Source organism: Tupaia chinensis, unplaced genomic scaffold, assembly GCF_000334495.1.
Source record: "Tupaia chinensis unplaced genomic scaffold, TupChi_1.0 Scaffold000113_1, whole genome shotgun sequence".
In the NCBI taxonomy this organism is placed as follows: domain Eukaryota; kingdom Metazoa; phylum Chordata; class Mammalia; order Scandentia; family Tupaiidae; genus Tupaia; species Tupaia belangeri.
The window spans coordinates 984,308-1,004,876 of NW_006159577.1; the positions used below are offsets into that span (position 1 = coordinate 984,308).

Consider the following 20,569-nt stretch of genomic DNA (forward strand, 5'->3'; position numbering starts at 1 on the left):
GGATGATGCTATCTTGCCCAAAGGTGGCTTTAGGCAAGACTCATGTCCATCCTGTTTCTCCATCTGGAACATGGGAGGTGGTATTGACCTACCTCGGGGTAGAATGACTGAGAGGGGTTACTGCTGAAGTGCTTTAGTGTGAAGTGAGGTCACACAAAGACCCTTCCTCTTTGGGGTAGAAGGGATTAAAGCCAAATGTCCTTTCTTGTACCTTACATCTGCAGATTTGTCACCACTGCATCACATTTCTGTCATATAGCTATTGGCCATTCTGAATCTCCTGTGTAATCTGCATCTCATTAGGCCAGTTACAAGGCATTGCATCCACAGAAAAAGTTAGTATGCTGGCATTTGTTGGACAGAGGTTTGGTATCCCTTTTTTACTACCACCTTCTTGAGGCCCTCCCCACCCTCAACCCTTCTTCCCCACCTGCCCCTTCCAGATGACAAAATCATTTAAACAGAATCATGCAAGTCCACAGCATAGAAGAAAGAACCCAGCAAGGAGCCAATCTCACAGCACCCTGTAGAAGAGTATACCTGAGGGTGGCCCCACAGCATGGGACCAGGCTGGCTTGAGAGAGGCCTGGTTATAACAATACCACTGTTACTATCTCATTAAATATGTGTTTCTAAGGGGCGAAAAGAAGACAGAAAATACAAAGAAAGATATAAAATGATACCAGAATAAAGGAGTATCTATTCTTACCACTTTCCACTCATGATAAAGCAAATAAGAAAGAAAGAAAAAAAAAACATAAAAAGACTTCCAACATAGTAAAGTAGATCAAATTGATATATATCAAGCTGAATTCTCCAAACACACAGAATATATCTTGCACCTCTATGGGGGAATAAAGTAAATTCTCAAAAAACAATTCCATGGAGGCTAGCAGGTAGCATAATAGTTACAGTGCTAGGCTCCCACATGACCAAACCACAGTTCAAGTCCTGGACCTGGACGCTTGAAAATCATGCCAGGTACATGTGCATGCATGCCCAGGGGAAAAGAAGGGGTTGTGGCCATCACCCCTAGGGGTGATTTCTCACTTTACCTCTCACTGTCTATCTCTGGCAAGCACATGTACCCTGTGGCAAAAACCTTTAAAAAAATGTCATCTCTAGAAAAGCAAAAATTCTTCAGTCAAAGATGAATTGCAGAGATTAGCAGGTGACGTGGTGTTTAAGGAGCTAGACTGACACCTGGCCAACCATGGTTTGAGTCTTGGTCCTGGTGACTTGAAAATCACTCTGGGCACATGTATGTGCATGCCCAAAATTCGAAGAGGAGAATAAAGGAGAAGGAATTGCAGTGTGGCCATGCCCCATGGGCAGTGATTTCTCACTTTCTTTCTCCCTCTCTCTCTCTCTGTCTCACTCTCTATCCAACAAATATACATGCTCTATCGCAAAAATAAAACAAAACAAAAAATGAATTATAATTTACCAAGAAAATAGCAAATGAAAACATTTGTAATAGCACAAGGTATGATGGTATTTCTCAACCTCCTTGAATTATAAGAACTCACCTGTGATGCTTGTTAAAATCCATTGCTCATGCCCATTGCCTGTGAGACTCCAATTCAGAAGGTCTGAAATGGTGCTAAATAATTTGTATTTAGCAAGTACCTCCAACTGAACCTTTTCATCAGGAAAGCTTAGAAAATTATCTATGGTGATATAACTAAAGGAGTGCTGAGGGGGAAATTCATGACCCTAAGTATACATATAAATAAACATTAAATATGAAAATGAGTGAATTTAATAACATTTAAAAGTTATCTAATAGGGGCCGGCTGGTGGTGTGGTGGTTAGGGCACTGACCTCCCACATGGCCAACCACAGTTAGAGTCCTTGCATGGCTAGCTATCTTGCTTTCTCTCTCTTTGGTGAACACATGTGCCCTGTAGCAAATTAAAAATAATAATAATAAATAAATAATTTTGTTTAAAAATTGCAAAACAAAACAAAAAAATGACCTAGGGGAAAAAAAGAAGTCAATTTCTAGAAATAAAATATAAGTTAATTGATCAGGGGAAAAAAAAACAGAATAAAACCATGAATTACTGAGGGGAAATTAAAACAGGATATAAATCATCTAATCTCATTAAACAAGTAGAAAGAAAGAGCATATATATGTATACATACATATTTCACATGAGCATCTAAAATCTAGCCATTCACCATAACATAATAAAATTATCTCAGGAATATAAGGATGGTTCAATATTAAATAAGAAGAATGAACAATATTGCCAAGCTTGAAATAAACAAGAAGAGATGTGCACTCCCTTCCACAGACAAGGCTAATGAATACAATCTACAACAGACAAGGAAGTAAAATTAAGCTGAATGTCAACACTGATCATGAAAAAAAAGAGAAGGAAAGAGGAGCTTTGTAAAGTTGCAAATATGCTCCGATTTTTAGAAACATTTTCAAAATCTCATCTAGCAAATCTAAAGGAATATAATTGGTATAAAAGGTAACACATTAATGGAATACCTAAGGACAGGACTACATATGGCCACAAGTCCAGTCCCCGAGGTGACAGTCTATGAACTATATGAAATAAAGATGAGAAGTGCCAACATCAATAAAATGTGTGCTTTTTCTCTATATCCCTCTTTGAAAGCTTTGGAGCTTTACTTTCTCATTGGTCTTTTGCTACAGAGAAAATTCCTCTTCAGTGCACACCTTTGCGGCTGGTTTTCTCATGGGACCACCTTAACCAGCTGGTGTCTAAAAAACACAAAATTCACGTGGTCTACTAGCTATGCCTTTGCTGCCTTTTGCTCTTTTTCTTTTTTGCTTGTGGGAGTGTGCATTCACAGAGAGAAAGGGTCAAGGAAAGTGAGAAAGCAACTCCCATGAAGAAGTCATGTCGCAATCCCTTCTCCTCCATCGCTCCTTTTGGGAATGCACACACATGCACCTGGCATGTTTTTCAGCTGCCAGGTCCAGGGAGAACCTCACAGCCATGTGGGATCCAGCTGCCTTATCCACTATGCCACCAGCTGGCCCTCTTCGCTGACTTAAGAGTGTTTGCCAAGGGAACCAGCAGTTAGCGTAATGGCTATGTCGCTGGACTCCCACATAGTTGACCATGGTTCACGTCCTGGACCCGGTGGCTTAAAACTCATGCCGGGCGTGTGTGCGTGCGTGCCCAAGATCCCGAGAGGAGAATGGAGGAGAAGGGATTGTGGCGTGACCATCCCCCCTGGGGGGTGATTTCTCGCTTTCTGTCTCTATGTCTCTCTCTGTTTGGCGAGCGCACGCGCCCTATAGCGAAAACCTCTCAAAAAAAAAAGAGTGTTTGCCAAGTTAAAGCTCCACCACATTGTGTCTGTAAGCTCCCAACCAGCTTGGTTGCAGCTATAATTTCCAATAATCTATAAACTGCATAATCGGCATCAAAAACCTTTCTGCTCCAAGGACTAAATTTAATATATTGCTCTTAGCAAAGTCATCACCTGCCAGCAGGCTGGTCCTTCATTTTCAGGGCATGACTACAAGCAAGCACATGCGCAGACAATTGTGCTCTAAGAAGACTGACACTCAGCCAGACACTTCTACTAGAACAAAATCAGAGTCTTGAAATATGTATTTTGTGCTTTGATGTGAAGCCAACAGCTAAGGAGAAAACTCCTGAGCTCTTAGGAGGAGCGCCACTCCAGGAGGGAACAGCAGCCTGACAACACAGCCTGGAAGGCCTTCAGTTGGGAGGGGAAGATGTAATTGAAAACACATGAGGGAAAAAAAATTCCAACAAGGGTCTGGAGCAGCTCTGCAGACAGCTTGTGGGGGCAGGAGCCAGGAGTGGGAGACCCATGTATGTTTACGTAGATCCAGCACATAAATATTTTGCTTCATGTCTAACTCCAAAAGGCACAAGTGCAAGAAAACATCCTATGCTACAGACGCCCAATGATGATACACATACGCACGTGCTTAGGTAAAAAGATGTATTTCAAAGTGGGAACAGCGGCATGTTACAAAAAAGCCACTGTGAATCTTCAACTAGATAAATAAATGTATAGCCCTCAACAATGTGGAATTTCATATCTCTCGTTCAACAGTCATGTTTTGATTTGTTTTACTTGGATTCCGTGAAGAAGTGGCGCTCCGATTCAGTGGACGGAAGACTTCTTTGGCATTTGCTTTTTTATTCTTTCTTCTAATAAGGAGACTACATTCTAGATAAACAAAACAGACAGGTGAATGTCATCCAAGGTTTTGTCTTTCTTTCTGATCATAAAGTACTACAGAATTTTCCTTCATAGGCAGAAAGAACATCCCAACCTGTCTGTCAAAAACTCTGGCCATTTCTAGGACACCTTTGCCAAACTGAAAGAGGAAACAACAATTTTATATTTATATTTTTATACATATATTTTCTTTCCTTCTTTCTTTTTTTTTTTTTACTCCAAGGAAAAATCTTTACAGATTATTTACCTCATTTTTTACACTTGCATCTGCCCCTTTGTCAAGAAGTAACTGAACTAACTCTTCATGATTATTTAACACGGCCACCTACAAAACAGAAACAGTGTAGTGTAAATGACCTCTCCCCCGCAGAGAGTACAGGCAACAGGAAGGTTGGGCCCAGCATGTGCAGGCTCCAGGGAATCCACTAGTCACATCCTCAGAAAGACAGAGCTAGCCTAGGCCTCTGTAGCTTTGCATGACAGACATACATACTGCATGTTCTACAACAGCGACTGCAAGGGAAATGGAAAGGGACTCTCTCTCTCTCTCTTTCCACATTCAAACGGCATAAAGACTAGGCCAAAGACCAGCAGTTGGCATAATGACTATGTCGCTGGACTCCCACGTTGTCAATCCCGGTTCAAGTCTCAGACCCGGTGGCTTAAACTCACGCCGGGCACGTGTACATGCATGCCCAAGATCCCGAGAGGAGAATGGAGGAGAAGGGATTGCGGCGTGGCCATCCCCCCTGGGGGGTGATTTCTCGCTTTCTGTCTCTGTCTCTGTCTTTCTGGTGAGCGCACATGCCCTATAGCTAAAACCTCTCAAAAAGAAAGAAAGAAAGAAAGAAAGAAAGAAAGAAAGAAAGAAAGAAAGAAAGAAAGAAAGAAAGAAGGAAGGAAGGAAGGAAGGAAGGAAGAAAGAGAAAAAGAAAAAGAGGAAAAAAAAAAGACTAGGCCAGACAAGTACAGAAGGCAGTACATTCTTTGTTTTAACAGATCTGTTTTGATATTACAATGGCCTTGGAGGCTGAGGTCAGTAATCCTTAAAGAAACAATTGTAGAAAAAAAATAACAAAAATATTATAGTAGCATTCTCATGCCTTTATTAACAAACCAATAGGGAATACATATGCAACCAAAACCTAGGGGGACACGTACGTGGATCAACTCAAAGAGCTGTCTGGTTAAAAAAAAAGCTCTAGAGGCCAGCAGGTAGCATGGTAGTTAAGGCTCTGGACATCCACATGAATCTATGTGGTTCACGTTCCAGACCAAGCAACTTAAAACTCATGCCAGGCATGTATGTGTTCATGCCCAAAATCCTGAGGGCAGATGGAGAAGAAGGGATTGTGACATGGCCATTACCCACGGTGATTTCTCACTTTCTCTCTCTCTCTCTCTCTCTCTCTCTCTCTCTCTTCTCTTTCTCTGGTGAGCATACGTGCCCTATGACCAAAAAATAAAAGAGAAAGAAAAAAAAGCTCCGACCTTAATTCCAAACATAAACCATGCTATTTTAGGAGAAGGGCATACCATGAGAGGTGTCTTTCCATCTTTGTCCTTCACGTTCACGTTGGCACCAGCCTCAATCAGAAGGGAGGCTACCCTCTGATTTCCTGAGACCGCAGAGACTCTCATGAGTGGAGTCCATCCTGAACCAGTATCCACAGCATCGACCTGTTATGCCAGAGGGAGAACTGCACTTAGTCCAGTTTCTTTTCTTTAAAATTATTCATCATAAACTCTTACAAGGAATATTTACTTGCCCAAACTTCCCTGACTCAGGAGGCTTTCGAGACCGAGTCTAAGTTGACAAGACTGTGCTAACATAATTCACATTTATAAGCACTGAGAAGGTGTGATAGAATCACTATAGAGGGTGCGAAGAGTCTCCCATGGACTTCCCATCGGCCTCTTTATCTACACTCTTATCAAATAAAATAAAAGATGGGCTACACAAATTATCTGAACATAACCACCTTACTCTTGGCTCCTTGTACTCTCCCAGTCTTATTTTCTCTTGCTAACTTTCCTCTCCTGTTGTTTTTTTTTTTAATAGCATTTGTTTGTTACTTTTATGTATCTTCATAAGCAGCTTTAATTAAATTCTTTCTGCAACAAGACAGAAACAATATATGCACATCCCTATACTTACCATTACTTAACCAGTTTTAGGCAGGGGACATACATGTAGAGGAAACACAAAGTAACCAGATCCATTGCAAACTCCAACCTGAGAAATTAGATAACTGAATGCCTTCTCCAAAACACCTGTTCCTGAGGAGTAAAGTAACCATTTCCTAATAATGTGTTTTATGTTGAAACCTCACAGTTTATTATCTTAAACATTTTAGAACATGAACATGTAAATGTTGCCTCTTCTAATTCTAATGAAGGCTTCATCAATCCATGATGTGTGACATTAAAGAGATATACATGTATGTGTGCTTGCTCAGACTTGCATGTGCACACACACACACAAATTCTGTTACAAAATTACTTAAAGGTAATCTGCAGCTTTAATAAAACATCAGAATGGAATAACAAGGACTGTCAGGAGATCACTGGGACATTCCAGGTTGTTTATATGTATGAGATGATCTGCTGCCACATCATTAGGATTCGTAGCTCTTCCTTACACAAGTAAATAACCCATCAGCAGCAAGCTCCACTATCATCCCAAATTACCTGATGCTTTATACAATTTCAACATGCATTCATGTTTGTTGTTTGTTTGTTTGTTTTTTGGGTTTTTGTTGTTGTTGTTGTTGTTGTTGTTGTTTGGGGGTTTTTTGTCCTGAAGGTTAAACAGGGTAAGTATTTTTATTCCTGGTTACAAATGACCAAACCAAATCTCAGAGAAGTCACCTGACTTTCCTGAGGTCGCATGACTCATTAAGCAAAGAAGTAATTTATTAAAGTAAGTCTCTCAATATAAAATAATTATATTTGGAAAGAGGGTGGTGATGCCCCACTTGCCTCCTAAATCCTTCTCAGTCTTTGGAAGTATCAGGTAAGCCATCTGCCAAGAACCTGGAGAGACTCATGCGGACATCATCTGTCCACCACTAAGCCTACCACACAGAAATCTTTACCAGATATAGTTACGCTTCTTGTTCAGTCCTCTGCAAAATAGCCCCAGTGCTACAGAGAAAGGGAATTTCTTGCAAATAGACGTGTTTGTATATCTGAAGCCTAGAGAGCCTACATTTTCAAACTCTTAGTAATTAAATATTCCTAGCAGAGATCTGGTCTATTCTGAATCTTTTTCCTCTTTCAGCAAGGTCAACCTTCATGTTCAACTACAAACTTTTACTGGTCTAAGCATTAGTGGGACTCATCCTAAACCAAGTAAGGTCACTGTGGCTGTCACTACCACACAAGGCAACTGAGAATGGCTCTACCGTGGAAGCCCACAGTCTAAGTCTTCTGACCTCTCAAGCAGTCTCTAAAACATAAAAAGAGCAGTTAAGTAGAGAAGCAAGACATTTAGGGGACACAGAAGTGAAGGACTGTCTGCTGATGATAATGTGTATGATAGCTTCAGCTGGACTGGTATGAGTGGCATTCAGATTGGGAACTCATGTTACAAGCTGTAGTGATGTGCAATGATTGTATAAAATAAAAATTAAAAATAAATAAAGAGATCATCTTAATGATTAGGAATTTTTCTTCAAGGGGATACTTTTCTCAGTTCTCCAAAAGCAGCAAGAACCACTGAGGTTCTATAACTCAAGCCTTGCTTTCCCTCAACCATGGCTCAGAGACAAACTACAACAAATCTAACATATTTTGGACAACACAACATTTTTCATTTTGAGTTGTTTTTCAGATCGTGAATTTAATTTTTCAGTATTCTACACCATCTGGCAATCATAGCATAGCATTTTGCCCACTGTTCTTTATTTCCATGTCTTGATATTTTTCATTTCTTTGAAGCCTTGAACTAAAGTCTTAAAAGTTATCAGCATCTATTAAAGTTTATTTAATTCTAGTTATTTCTCTTCACATATTATAGGCCTTCAAAAAGTTCATGAAAAATATGTATTATGGAAAAAGTACGCATGGATTTCAGTACTTTTGCACCAAAATAAACGTGTATTTGAATTCCACTTTCTATGAACTTTTTAAAAAAGAATTATTTTATTTAACTTCATTCATTATTTATTTATGTATGTATGTATTTAGACCAGAAAAGGACAGAGTAAGAGAGACAAAGTGAGAAAGCAAGTCGCCAGGTCTGGGACTCAAACCAGTGTCAGCCATGTGGAAGTCCAGTACTCTTAACCACCACGCCACCTACCAGTCCCTCTATGAACTTTCTGAAGTCCTTTCTTATCTATAGAAGTCCAAAATTCTATTTTTTTAAGGTTTTGATAATAGGGTATATGTACTCATCAGACAGAAAGAGAGAAATCACCCCCCCCAGGAGGGATGGCCATGCTCTAATCTTTTCTCCTTCATTATCCTCAGAATTTTGGACACACACACACACACACACATACATACACACACATACACACACACACACACACCCCTAGTGTGATTTCCATGCCACTGGATCAGGGATTCCTAACATCGGCTGGCCATGTGGTAGTCCAGCACCTTAAGCACAATGCCACTTGCTAGCCCCAAATTCTACTTTTATTTGGTAAATCAAATGTGTACTTTGTTGGGCCAGTCCTGTAGACTAGTGGCTAAGGAAGCCAGATCCCAAATGGCTGACCTCAGTTTGAATTTTGGCCCCAGCAGTTAGAAATACATACCAGTCATGTGTACATGAGTGCCAAAATCCTACAGGTTAGAGAAAGGCAGGAGAAAGGACTACTACATGGCCATGCCCCACTGGTAGTATTTCCCCCTTTCTCTCTCTCTCTGGCAAGCACAGATACCCTCTGGCCATTTGAATAAACAAAAGGCAATTTGTGCTAACAAGAAATCAAAAGTAGACAAACATATCTTCTTCTAGGTAACGACACTAAGAATTTAAATTATCTACTTTCTTGACATAGTCAGTTTGCTCTTTGGAAATTTTTTTACAATAACCAATCTTTAAGGCAAACCAAACATAAAAATAATCTAATTTTAAAAACAACAAGAGGAAGACAAGAAGACTGAGTCCACCATGAGTGCTTTCAGAGATAAAAAAAAATGAAGATGTTCTGCTGAGAAGTCACTCTGGTAAAGCCTCCTCTATCCTCTCTCCATCTCTTTCCATCTCTTTCTGTCTCTCCATCTTTGTCTATTTAATATTTTTTTTAAATATTTTTTAAGGTAAAGTATTTTCTTGGCTCTGAAATCCTCCTTTATCTGGGTAATAATCCCTTCCACTGTTGCTCATCCCATTTAGGAGAGGCAAAAGGCACAGGCCTTCAGACAAGAAGACTGAGTCCACCATGAGAGCTGAGATCTAGTGTGAGCATGCCACGCAGTTTTTATTTTAAGAATAAATAAATAAATACATTTTTGGTTTTCTCTCTTTTTTTCTTTCTCTCTTTCTCTGTTTCTTATCCTTTTTCTTTTACCTCATCATTTTGCTGCTCAGTCTCCTCACAGTGAGTGTCTAGACAGGTCTAAGTGAACATAGCCAAGTATCTGAATACTATTAAGGTCAATGTATTCCTCAATTTCTACCAAATCTGTGACACAAAGGGAGAAAAATGGAATGGCAAAGATTTTGCATACCACCTCCTCCTATGTGCCTCTGATCACTCAGATTGAACTTCTAGAAATGAGGAAGAAACAATTAACCCATCAGATGACTAGAAATCACCACAGAGGCAGAAGAAATATGAGAAAACAAGAAAATGCCTCTCCCCAAGGGAAAAGAATAACTCCTCTTCATCCACAGACAGTACAATGGAACTCACAGAAATGTCTGATAAAGAATTTAGAATATTCATAGTGACAAAGCTAGCAGAAATGAAAGAAAAGAGAGAAAATGAACTCCAGAAGAAAAAAAAGCTGACAAAGTCCAGGAGGTGAAGAAGTTCTTGTGAGAGCTGAAAGAGGAAGTATACACAAAAGAAAAGAATCAAATGGAACTGTTGGGGATGAAAGCTGTAATACAAGAAGTCAAACCTCCCTTGAAAGTATTAAAAGCAGACTAGATCATATAGAAAATCGAATCTCACATGTAGAAGACAGAATCACTGGACTAGTAAAATCCACCACAAAGACTGAGAAAATAACCCCCCAAAAATGAGAATAATATATGAGAAATACTATATACCATTAAACGTCCAAACATCCAGATAATCTGTATCCCAGAAGGTGAAGAGACTAATAAGGGCATTGATAATCTATTCCATGAAATCCTGGAAGAAAACTTTCCAAACCTAGAGAAGCATTCAAAGAGCCAGATCCAAGAAATACAAAGGATCCCAAATAGGATCAACCCAAAAAGATCTTCTCCAATACACAATATAGCCAGATTGACAAAAACAGGGTACTGAGATTAACAAGAGAGAAGTATCAAATTACCTACAAAGGATATCCCAGCAGGCTAACAGTGGACCTCTCATCAGATACAATGGGAGCAAGGAAAGAATGGGAAAATAGGGACCAGCAGTTAGCGTAATGGCTATGTCGCTGGACTCCCATGTAGTCAACCGTGGTTTGAGTCTCGGGCCCGGTGGCTTAAATTCACACTGGGTGTGTGTGCGTGCATGTCCAAGATCCTGAGAGGAGAATGTTGGAGAAGGGATTGCAGTGTGGCCATCCCCCATGAGGGGTGATTTCTTGCTTTCTGTCTCTCTGTCTCTCTCTGTCTTTCTGTCCAGTGCATGTACCCCATAGCAAAAATCTCTCAAAAAAGAAAAAAAGAATGGGCCAATACACTCAAAGTGCTGAGTAAAAAACAATTTCAACCAAAATACTACATCCAGCAAGATTATCCTTCATATGGAAAGAGAAGACAAGAACATTCTCAGATGAACAAAACCTGAAAGAATTTACCGACACCAGATCAGTTCTCCAAGTTCTGAAGGGAGTGCTATCTCAGAAAAACTTAAGTCAGACACAAAGAAATAAGAGTTCAAAAAGAACTAAGAAAATGACCAGCATAATGGTAAAGACACGTCTAGAGTTGAACATTATCTTTCGGAATTCAAACTGAAAGATCAGACCACAAGAGAAAATAAAGTACATGAGTCTGAACTGATTAAATAACATTTTATGACTTTTGACTAAAACACTACTGATCTTCTTCTGTGCTTTATTCTCCAGAGTTAAGGATTTTTGTCTTCTCTCGAGTTGTGGACAGGTCCATGTACCTACTATTCAAACAGAATCCTTGCCAGTTTCCTGGCTTTAAGTCTTAAGCAAAGTTCTCTTAACATTTTTTTTATATTTTATTAAAGCTAAAACTGCCTTTCTTGAAATTAAAAAATATATTTTCAAAAAATACCTATTTAATGACCACAGTTAGCTATATAGCCTCAGCTAGGTGCTGCTTTGTAGTATATTCATTCTACCCACAGAGTTTCATGGCTAAAGTCAACATGTGTTCACAGATATGTAAATATCAGCTGGTTGAAAGTATTTAAGATATTTTGTGAATCAATAAAATGGGGGAAAAATGAAAAACAATGGAAAGCAACTGCAGATACCAGAGACAGTGTGGGAGGAGGGTGAGAAATGGGGGAAAAAAATATATATGTATGTATATATATATATACACACACACACACACAGACACACACATTCATACAAGAAACAAGAAATAGCAAATTATTTGTTGATGATAACATGTATGATTAAGCCACTTTACAGTGTATTCTGGATGGGAAATTGCATTCTGTATGCTGTGATGTTCAGTGAAAGAATGTAAAATAAATTAAACGATTTTTTTAAAATTAGAGGCACTATGGCTAAAGCGTTATTAAAAACTTTGTGTCTCTAGTACTTAAGACAATATCTAGTACATGGTAGATGCTTAGTAAAGTTTTGGTGGCAGACTAAAGAAATCAATGAATAAGCAAAGGAATAAACAAAGCAGGAGCATCAGGTCCAGCTCTTGAATTCAGCCCTGTTTCTTTTTCCTACACAAGATGCACCTCCATGGCAATCTGAAGCTTCACCACAATTCTATTTCTACATAATTCACTTCTACAACAATTGCTCTTTCCAAGGTTTCAGGGCTCTCTTTATGATAAGTCAGAAGATTTTCTCCAGCATCTTTTAGTTCAACTAATAAAAGACTTTGCTTTCACAGACCCTATAAAATAAGCATTTCAGATGATTAATCATGGTGTGTGGTTAACAAGGAAGGTCCCATACCTCACAGCCATCCTTGATCATCCACTCAATCACATTGCAGTGGCCTCCATCTGCAGCCCAGTGCAGAGCTGTGCAGCCTCCCAGGTCTCTGGACTCCCATGAAGCACCATGTCTTCGGAGATATTTCACAACATCTAGGTGCCCCGCGTAGCACGCAAGCATTAGACTGCAACATGTGGAAGAAGCAGTATTTGGCTGTAAGTGCATGTAGTCAGCAAACTCAGGTCCACTTTTTACCCTAATTGACTTAAACCAAGGCAGATCATATTATGAGTGGTAAAGCAATGCAAATTAATCATACAAAATGGGGCCCAGCCTGTGGCAAGGTGGTTAAAACAGCTAGATCCACATGGTTGTTACGTTAAGAAATTTCCTACACAGTGGTTAAGGTATTAGATTCCCACAGAGCTGACTACAGTTTGAGTCTTGGACCTAGTGGCTTAAAAATTATACCAGGTATGTGTGTGTGCATGCCTAAAATCCCAAGAGGAGGCTGGAGAAGAAGGGATTTCAGCATGATCATCCCCCTGTGGGCTGATTTCTCACTTTCCCTCTCTCTGTCTCTCTGATGAGCACATGCACCCTATAACTAAAAACTAAAAACTAAAAACTAAAAAAAAAAAAAAAAAAAAAAATTCTTTAAAATACACAGCCTCTTCTATGACCCTTTGAGTTCAGAAGGAAAATGTGTATAAATACCTACAAACAAATAAATACCCAAAACCTTTCTTTTTTGTACTGTCAGATTTTAGCAACAAGGTATCTTCTGTAGCTTTCCAAGATTATTGGTAACTGATTATTGGTAACCGGAAAATCTGAACATGCTCACCTATAGAACAGTCAAGCCACAGAGTCCATATCAGAGGTCTTTAATAATTTTCTAGTTTCTGGCATGAATATTGGTTATTTCGGGTTTACTGTTTCTTGGGTTGGTTTTGGTGGTTTAAATTTTCTCAGAAAATGTCTCCATTTCAATGACATTATCAGCTCTACTGTCATAGACATACGTATACCAATTTCAAAGTTTCCCCTAAAACCACTGGGTTTTTCTGTTTGTTTGTTTTGTGGTTTTTTGTTTTGTTTTGTTTTGTTTTGAAGAGGTTTTTGCTATAGGGCGCGTGCGCTCGCCAGACAGACAGACAGAGTCAGAGAGACAGAAAGTGAGAAATCACCCCCCGGGGGGATGGACACGCTGCAATCCCTTCTCCTCCATTCTCCTCTCGGGATCTTGGGCACGCACGCACAGGCGCCCGGTGTGAGTTTTAAGCCACCGGGTCTGGGACATGAACCTCGATCGACTACATGGGAGTCCAGCGACATAGCCATTATGCTAACTGCTGGTTCGCCCCTCTCCCCCTTTTTTTTTAAGTTTGCTATAGGATGTGTGTGCTCACTAGAGAGGGAAGATGCCCCAAAGGTGAATGACCACTCCACAATCCCTCCTCCTCCTGAGAGGAGACTGTGCACACACACACACACATGCACCTGATATAACACGTGAGATTCTTAGTAAACAGGGCCAGGTGAAAATGCAATGAGGGCCCTAAGAGAGGGACAAAATACCAAGAATAAGTGAAAAAATATCAAAGTAAGTGAACATCGCTTACAACTGATTCCTAGCAGAGAGCTGGTGATAACTGTTTTAATAACAGTAATTTGCTGAGCACTTAGTGCACACTAGGCCTGCGTAAGAGATGGCAGACACATCTAATAGGTGCCTCTTGAATATCCTGATGAATGAAAGCATAAATGAGCAGGTGAACAAGCCAGCTTTTGTCATCACTATCTTTTTGTGAAGGAAGTACTCATCTCTCAGTACTATCAAAACAAATTGAAAAAAATATTTGAGTTAAGTCAAAAAGCATCTGGACACATGCCTGGTATGGTAACACAGTTGTGGGAACACGCCCACACATTTCAGGCCATATCCCACCTCGTACCTGTCCTTGCCACTTCCATTCTTCAGATTCACATCTGTGCCATTAGAAACAAGGATTTTCACAAGCCTAAAGGAAGCAAATCAAACTGTAGCTAGATGAGTCACTTTGATAACTTAGAGCCCAGATAAACTAACAAAAATGAGTAACATATTCAAGCCACATCTCTGCAAACTTTCTTCTCCATCTTCAGAATTTAACTAGTTATAAAGACAAGGCATTACCCAGGGAACTACCTCCCCATACCAAAAGAATATTGTTTGGGGGAACCAGCAGATGGCGTAATTGTTACATTGCTGGAATCCTATGTAGTCGACCGACCATGGTTTGAGTCCCAGACCTGGCAGCTTAAAACTCACACCAGGCACATGTGTGTGCGTGCCCACCCAAGATCCCAAGAGGAGAATGGAGGAGAAGGAATTGTGGCATGGCCATCTCCCCTAAGGGATGATTTCTTGCTTTCTGTCTCTCTGTCTCTCCAGTGTACACACAGCCTATAGCAAAAATCTCTCTTTCGTCTTATAAAAAAAAAAAAAAAAAAAAAAAAAAAAAAAAAAAAAAAAAAAAAGGGTTGTTGTTTTTTCTTTACATAACTATTGATTAAAATCTAACTAAATCACATGAAACAAATCAGACTATCAAAATAATTCATTGTCATTTAACAGCCCTTTTTAATATATTCTCAAATGAAAGCATTTAATGAAAACACACTTCTATTTGTTTCAAAATGGCATTTTAGTAATTAAAATATAAATATAATTTTTAAAATAAGATATTAGTACTATGATTGCTTCTGTGTGAAATACATAATAGAGTATATTGGTGAAAAGTACATCTTAAGGGTCAGCAGGTGGCGTGGTGGTTGGGGCACTGGACACTCTCACATAGCCAATCACAGGTCAAGTCTCAGACCTGTTGTCTTGTTTTCTCGCTTCCCTTCTCTCTGTGTGTTTGTCTTTGGTCAAATTAAATGACTGAATGAATAAATAAAATTAAATAAATAATGCTTAAAAAAAAAGTACAGCTTAGCAACCTAGTAGGGAATTTTATGCCCTAGAATTAATATCACTTCCCATCTTTTTTATTTTGTAAAGAAATTCAAATTCCAGGGCTCACAGGTGGCGTGATTGGTTAAGGTGCTGAACTCCTACAGGGCCAACCATGGTTCAAGTCCCAGACACAGTGGCTTGAAAATCATGCCAGGTACTTGTGTATACATGCCCAAAATTCCAAGAGAAGAATGGAAGCACTCTGGCATGTCTTTCCCCACCAGGGGTGACTTCTCACTTTCCCTCTCTCTGTCTCTGTGTGTGTCTCTCTCTCTATCTTTGTCTCTCTTTGGTGAGTGCATGTGTCCTGTGAGTACATGTGTCCTATTGGAATTCAAATTCCAATAACCAGTTTTCTCAAGACATATCAAATATTGGCTCATCGGAAAGTCATAACGTATTTTTCTACACACACAAAAAAAAATGCATCATGACTTTTCTGACAACCCAATACATTGCATATAATCAAATGTCTACCTCTTTTTTAAGCATACAGCTGTATATTTACTTGCTTTCTTGTATGTTGTATAACTTAATCATAAAACAGCTGTATTTGTAAGTCATTTGATGTTACAGTTCTAGAAAGAGAAAAGAAGTTGGTTCCTTTATAGCCCTTTTCCCTTCCATGCCTATCCTGATCCACAGCCTTTGGGAGAAGTAAAAAGTTCAACCTCACTCAGAGATGAGAAAAGAAGAAGTGTACCTGCTATATCCTTTCTGAGCAGCAACCATCAGAGCAGTAAAGCCAAACTTATTGGGAACATCAACCTTAACATGGCTTGGGAAAAACACAAAGAAAAAAGATTAACATGCTCAGCACAGTTCCCTGTAGATTCACAGCTGATGGCTCTTGCAGGGCACAGGTGGTTTAAATGGCTCATTTTACCGAAAATTCCAATTTCTTCTGGACCATTAAGCTTTTGTTGTCTTAGACTACCCTGCCTAATATTTTAAAAGATTCAAATTTACAAGAAAAGAAGAGAAAATTGCCGTAATTTCACTTAAAATAGGCACTCCCTTCAACTCATAACCATTATGCCATCGATAAAACACCCTCTGGTGAGCACAGCCTTTTTAAAATGGCTGAAGACAGTGTCTTCACTGCAGATTTTCTTGGCTCCACCAAACATGAGTCTGCTTTAGTGGAGACCTATGCTTTCCTCTTGATTTCCATGTCACCTACAGTATATAAAGTAATGCTATCCAAAGAATAAAGCAGAGTTTCGTTTTGTGGATTCTTTTGGTTTTTTTGCTATAGGGTATGTGAATTTGTCGAAGAGAGAAAAAGTGGAAAACACCTCCGAGGGGTGATGGTCACATGACAATCCCTTCTCTTCCATTCTCCTGTGGAATTTTGGGCACATACACATATGTGCCCAGCATGTTTTTCAAAGCTATTGGGTCCAGGATTTGAACCATGCAGTATGCCATGTGGGATCCAGCTGTCTCAACCACTACGCCACCGGCTGGCCCTAAAGCAGAGCTCTCGATGTCAGCTTAGAGTTTTGATTTTTTGTGAGAACTTTCTCTTCTCTAACGTACAGGGCTCCAATTCACAAATGACTTGTCTTCTAAGGCACTGAAAACTATTGATTCAGAAAGAATCCAGATAACTTCATCTGGTTTTCATTTAGGAGACAGCTTTAAGCATTTTATCTGCAGCAGCTGTATTCACTCTTTTTCCTCTGGTGTTACATCAACGTTTTAAATTAGAAAGCAACAAATTTAGTGATTCCCTAATTTCATCAGGAATTAGATGTGGGGACTTCGGGGTGAAATTTGCCTAAATGCTGTGGCATATAAGCAAGAGACAGAAATTGTTCCTGGGAAGAAAATTTGACATCCAGACTTGTAATTTCCTTTTATAACTTTCATTAAATAATTACAGAACATAACATTCACATGGGGCTTTATGATCATCTTTATTAACTATGCTTTATTAACTCATACCAGTCACCTGAGATCAATTTTGGAAGCAGTTTTAAAGGCATGGGAATTTTTAGAAAAACAAAATAAAGCTACATCATGTATTTCTATACACTTTATGGGCATTAAAAAAGAAAAAAGAAGAAGAAGCTGGCAGAGTTTTCTTACCCTCCTTGAAGTATTCGAACAAGCAAATCTTCATCGTTCACATTGACAGCTCGATGAAAGTGCTCACTACTTATGGGTTCTCCTGAAGAAATTAGATGGAAAGCAGTCATCCAAAATATAATGAAAGAAGATTCAGTCCAGCTCTATTTCTCCTGTGGCCTTGAGTGGATATCCACGTTCACCTCCGGGAAGGCACTTGGCCATTCCTACGCGTACATCTTACATTTCCTGCTCAACTACTTCTTTTACTGAAAAAAAGGCCTTGTTTTCACATTTTTAGCCTGACCTAAAGGCTTGGGACAGTTTTAAGTTACAAAGTATTGCTTTGTGAATGTTATTTTGATATTTGAAAATAATTCTTTCAGATTTCTAAGATTTAATAAATGCCTCTCATGAGCAGGAAAAGCTCAGCGATTGTAACAACATGCTAGTTTTACTTGCCAACGAGTCGCTAAACTACTTCAACAACAAGCAAAAAGGGAGAAATTGTTTTAACATTTGAAATTGGAAATTTCAGTTCTTCCCAAGAATATGACCTGTATATTGGCCTTGTCTCCTTGGCACTTGTGGGAGCAGAAGGACCTCGAACCCACGGGGACGTGGGGAGCATCATGAGAAAACCTGCTTAGGGGAGAGAGGCTGCCAAGTAGAGAAGAAGAAGAAGTCTGAGGAAGGCTGAAAGAAGAATGGGAAACAGTGGGGAGGGAGCCCATTTGTACAGGGGAATGTTTTTTTCTTAGAAAGATTTTTGCTATAGGGTGTGTGTGGTCACTGGAGAGACAGAGAGACAGAAAGCAGGAAATCACCACCCACCCAGGGCAGATGGCCATGCTGCAATCCCTCCTCCTGCATTCTCCTCTCAGGATCTTGGGCACACACACACACACACTCACCTGGCATGAGCTTTTCTTTGTTTGGTTGGTTTTTGGTTTGTTTGGGGGTTTTTTGTTGTTTTTTGGTGGGGGGGGGAGGGTTTGAGAGATTTTTTGCTATAGGGTGCATACACTCGTCAGAAAGACAGAGAGACAGAAAGCGAGAAATCACCCCCCAGGAGAGATGGCCATGCCGCAATTCCTTCTCCATTCTCTTCTCAGGATCTTGGGCACACACACACACACACACACACACACACACACACACGGCATGAGTAAAAGCCACTGGGTCCAGGACTCGAACCATGGTCAACTACATGGGAGTCCAGCGACATAGCCATTACAGCAACTGCTGGTCCCCACCTGGCATGAGTTTTAAGCTGCTGGATTTGGGACCTGAACTGTGGTCAACTATATAGGAATTCAGTGATGTAACCAATATGCCATCTGCTGGCCCCGTGTACAGGGGAATAATAACTCCTTAGAGAAGAGAATAGGGCAGGAGTTCAACATAAGCAACATGCAAAAATGAAGAGCCACATAAAAGCAGCCCATCTTTCAAATATTTATTGCATCATTTCATTTGTTTCATATTCCATGCCTTTTGAATTTTTTAATTATCATGATTAAGTCTAAAATAAAATGGTACAAGTAAAGTACTTAAAATAGTAGCTGACACAGGTAAATATCTAACATGCACCTATTGTTGAGGCAACAGTGAGGGTAGTAGACAGCAATGGTTGTTTGATACAGCCCCCTCCCACACTTAGAATACCAACTGGAACGTGCCAGGTATTTTCATTTTTAATCCCTGCTTTAAAGTTCTCATTCATTCATTCAACATATACTTATCGAGTCACTTATATGCCAAGTCTTGTACTAGGTATTGGGGACTCCAGAGAAAATGAGACCAACATGGTCCTCTTGTTGGCTGATATCATAGTGCTCACTTTCAACCTGTTATTCTAAATTCAAATCCTAAGAGAAAAATACCCACCCCTCAGCACTGTACCCCAGACTGCTCCCAGGGCTCATCCTCTCTACTTCACCTCCCGCTTGTAGTCTGGCCAGCAGAGGTTAGGTGGCCTCCCATTTCCATACTTCATGATGGAAAATCTCTCTGGGACATCAGTTCCCAGGCATAGGAGCCACTATTCTCCTGGCCATTGTGTCTTAGCCGTACAAAGTGAACGCAGCAAAGTACAAACTGGAAATAGAGTGAGTAGGAGAAAAACATGGGTCTCTATCAGAACGACATTTAGCTGATATCCCTTCTCTTCTTCTGGTAAAAATAAATTTATGCCAAGTTAAAATTATTTTGAAATAACAATTTTGTCTGCTAGAGCTTGCCAATCTCTTAAAGACTTTTTAGCCACATTATACTTCCTTTTCATCATTCCACACATACTTTTAGACCAAAGGCTTCAAATAAAAGTATCATAATAAACTGTCAAAGCCAAGGCCCACAACTATCCCTGGCCTTCCAAGAGAGGTCATGCCTCGCCCAGTGGTTTCACTAGGGAGAAGGGGCTGGAAAAGGGGTAGAGTTTTATACTCCAGAGGACATTTGGCAATGTCTGGTGAAATTTTTTTTGGTTGCCTTAGGGGAGGTTGCTACTGGCATGCAGTGGATAGAAACCCCAGATACTGCTAAACATCCTGCAGTGCACAGGACAGCCCCCACCCCAACAGAATTATCCAATCCCAAAGACCGATACACCAAGGTTGAAAACCTTGAGCTAAATTAGACTCATAGACTGTTGCTCTTCCCCCTTGCTTCCCAGGAAGGAGAGAGAGAGTGGTTTGGTTGTGAAGTCTCCACTAGCCCACTGAACAACATCTGTGCCTCTCACACTTCAACTGACACTAAAAATAAAAAAACAAGTGATATAGATGATAGAATCACTTACAAGGACCTATGAAACTCTGTTTCTACTAAATTTTTTAATGTGGTGATATACTAAATCCAATTCTATTCTTTAAGTTGTATATGGGACTTTACACAGTGCTTTGTAAATTGCCCTCTAAACCACAAAACTGAGGCTCAGTTGTCCAAGGTTGCCCAGTCAGGAGTTGGCAGCATCAGAGCTCAAGGCTGGGTCTCTCCTAAGGTCACACTCTTTCTCTT

The 20,569-nt window shown here is 39.8% G+C and overlaps 1 protein-coding gene across 2 annotated transcripts in view; it reads right to left on the minus strand.

The window, feature by feature from the left end:
* Nucleotides 1–3,976: 3,976 nt before the first annotated feature.
* FANK1 (fibronectin type III and ankyrin repeat domains 1) overlaps nucleotides 3,977–20,569 on the minus strand; it is a 112,327-nt gene continuing 95,734 nt past the window's right edge. Inside the window, exons 4-11 of one of the 2 annotated variants that reach the window (XM_006143895.3) lie at nucleotides 17,570–17,651; nucleotides 16,179–16,253; nucleotides 14,430–14,495; nucleotides 12,490–12,655; nucleotides 5,743–5,886; nucleotides 4,454–4,531; nucleotides 4,301–4,345; nucleotides 3,978–4,194 (exon numbers count right to left, since the gene is read on the minus strand). In XM_006143895.3, coding sequence (XP_006143957.1) covers nucleotides 4,129–4,194; nucleotides 4,301–4,345; nucleotides 4,454–4,531; nucleotides 5,743–5,886; nucleotides 12,490–12,655; nucleotides 14,430–14,495; nucleotides 16,179–16,253; nucleotides 17,570–17,651 — 722 coding nt within the window. In that variant the 3' untranslated portion in view covers nucleotides 3,978–4,128. Of the gene's footprint in view, nucleotides 4,195–4,300; nucleotides 4,346–4,453; nucleotides 4,532–5,742; nucleotides 5,887–12,489; nucleotides 12,656–14,429; nucleotides 14,496–16,178; nucleotides 16,254–17,569; nucleotides 17,652–20,569 lie in introns of both variants that reach the window. The other variant, XM_027770131.1, reaches the window with a different exon arrangement.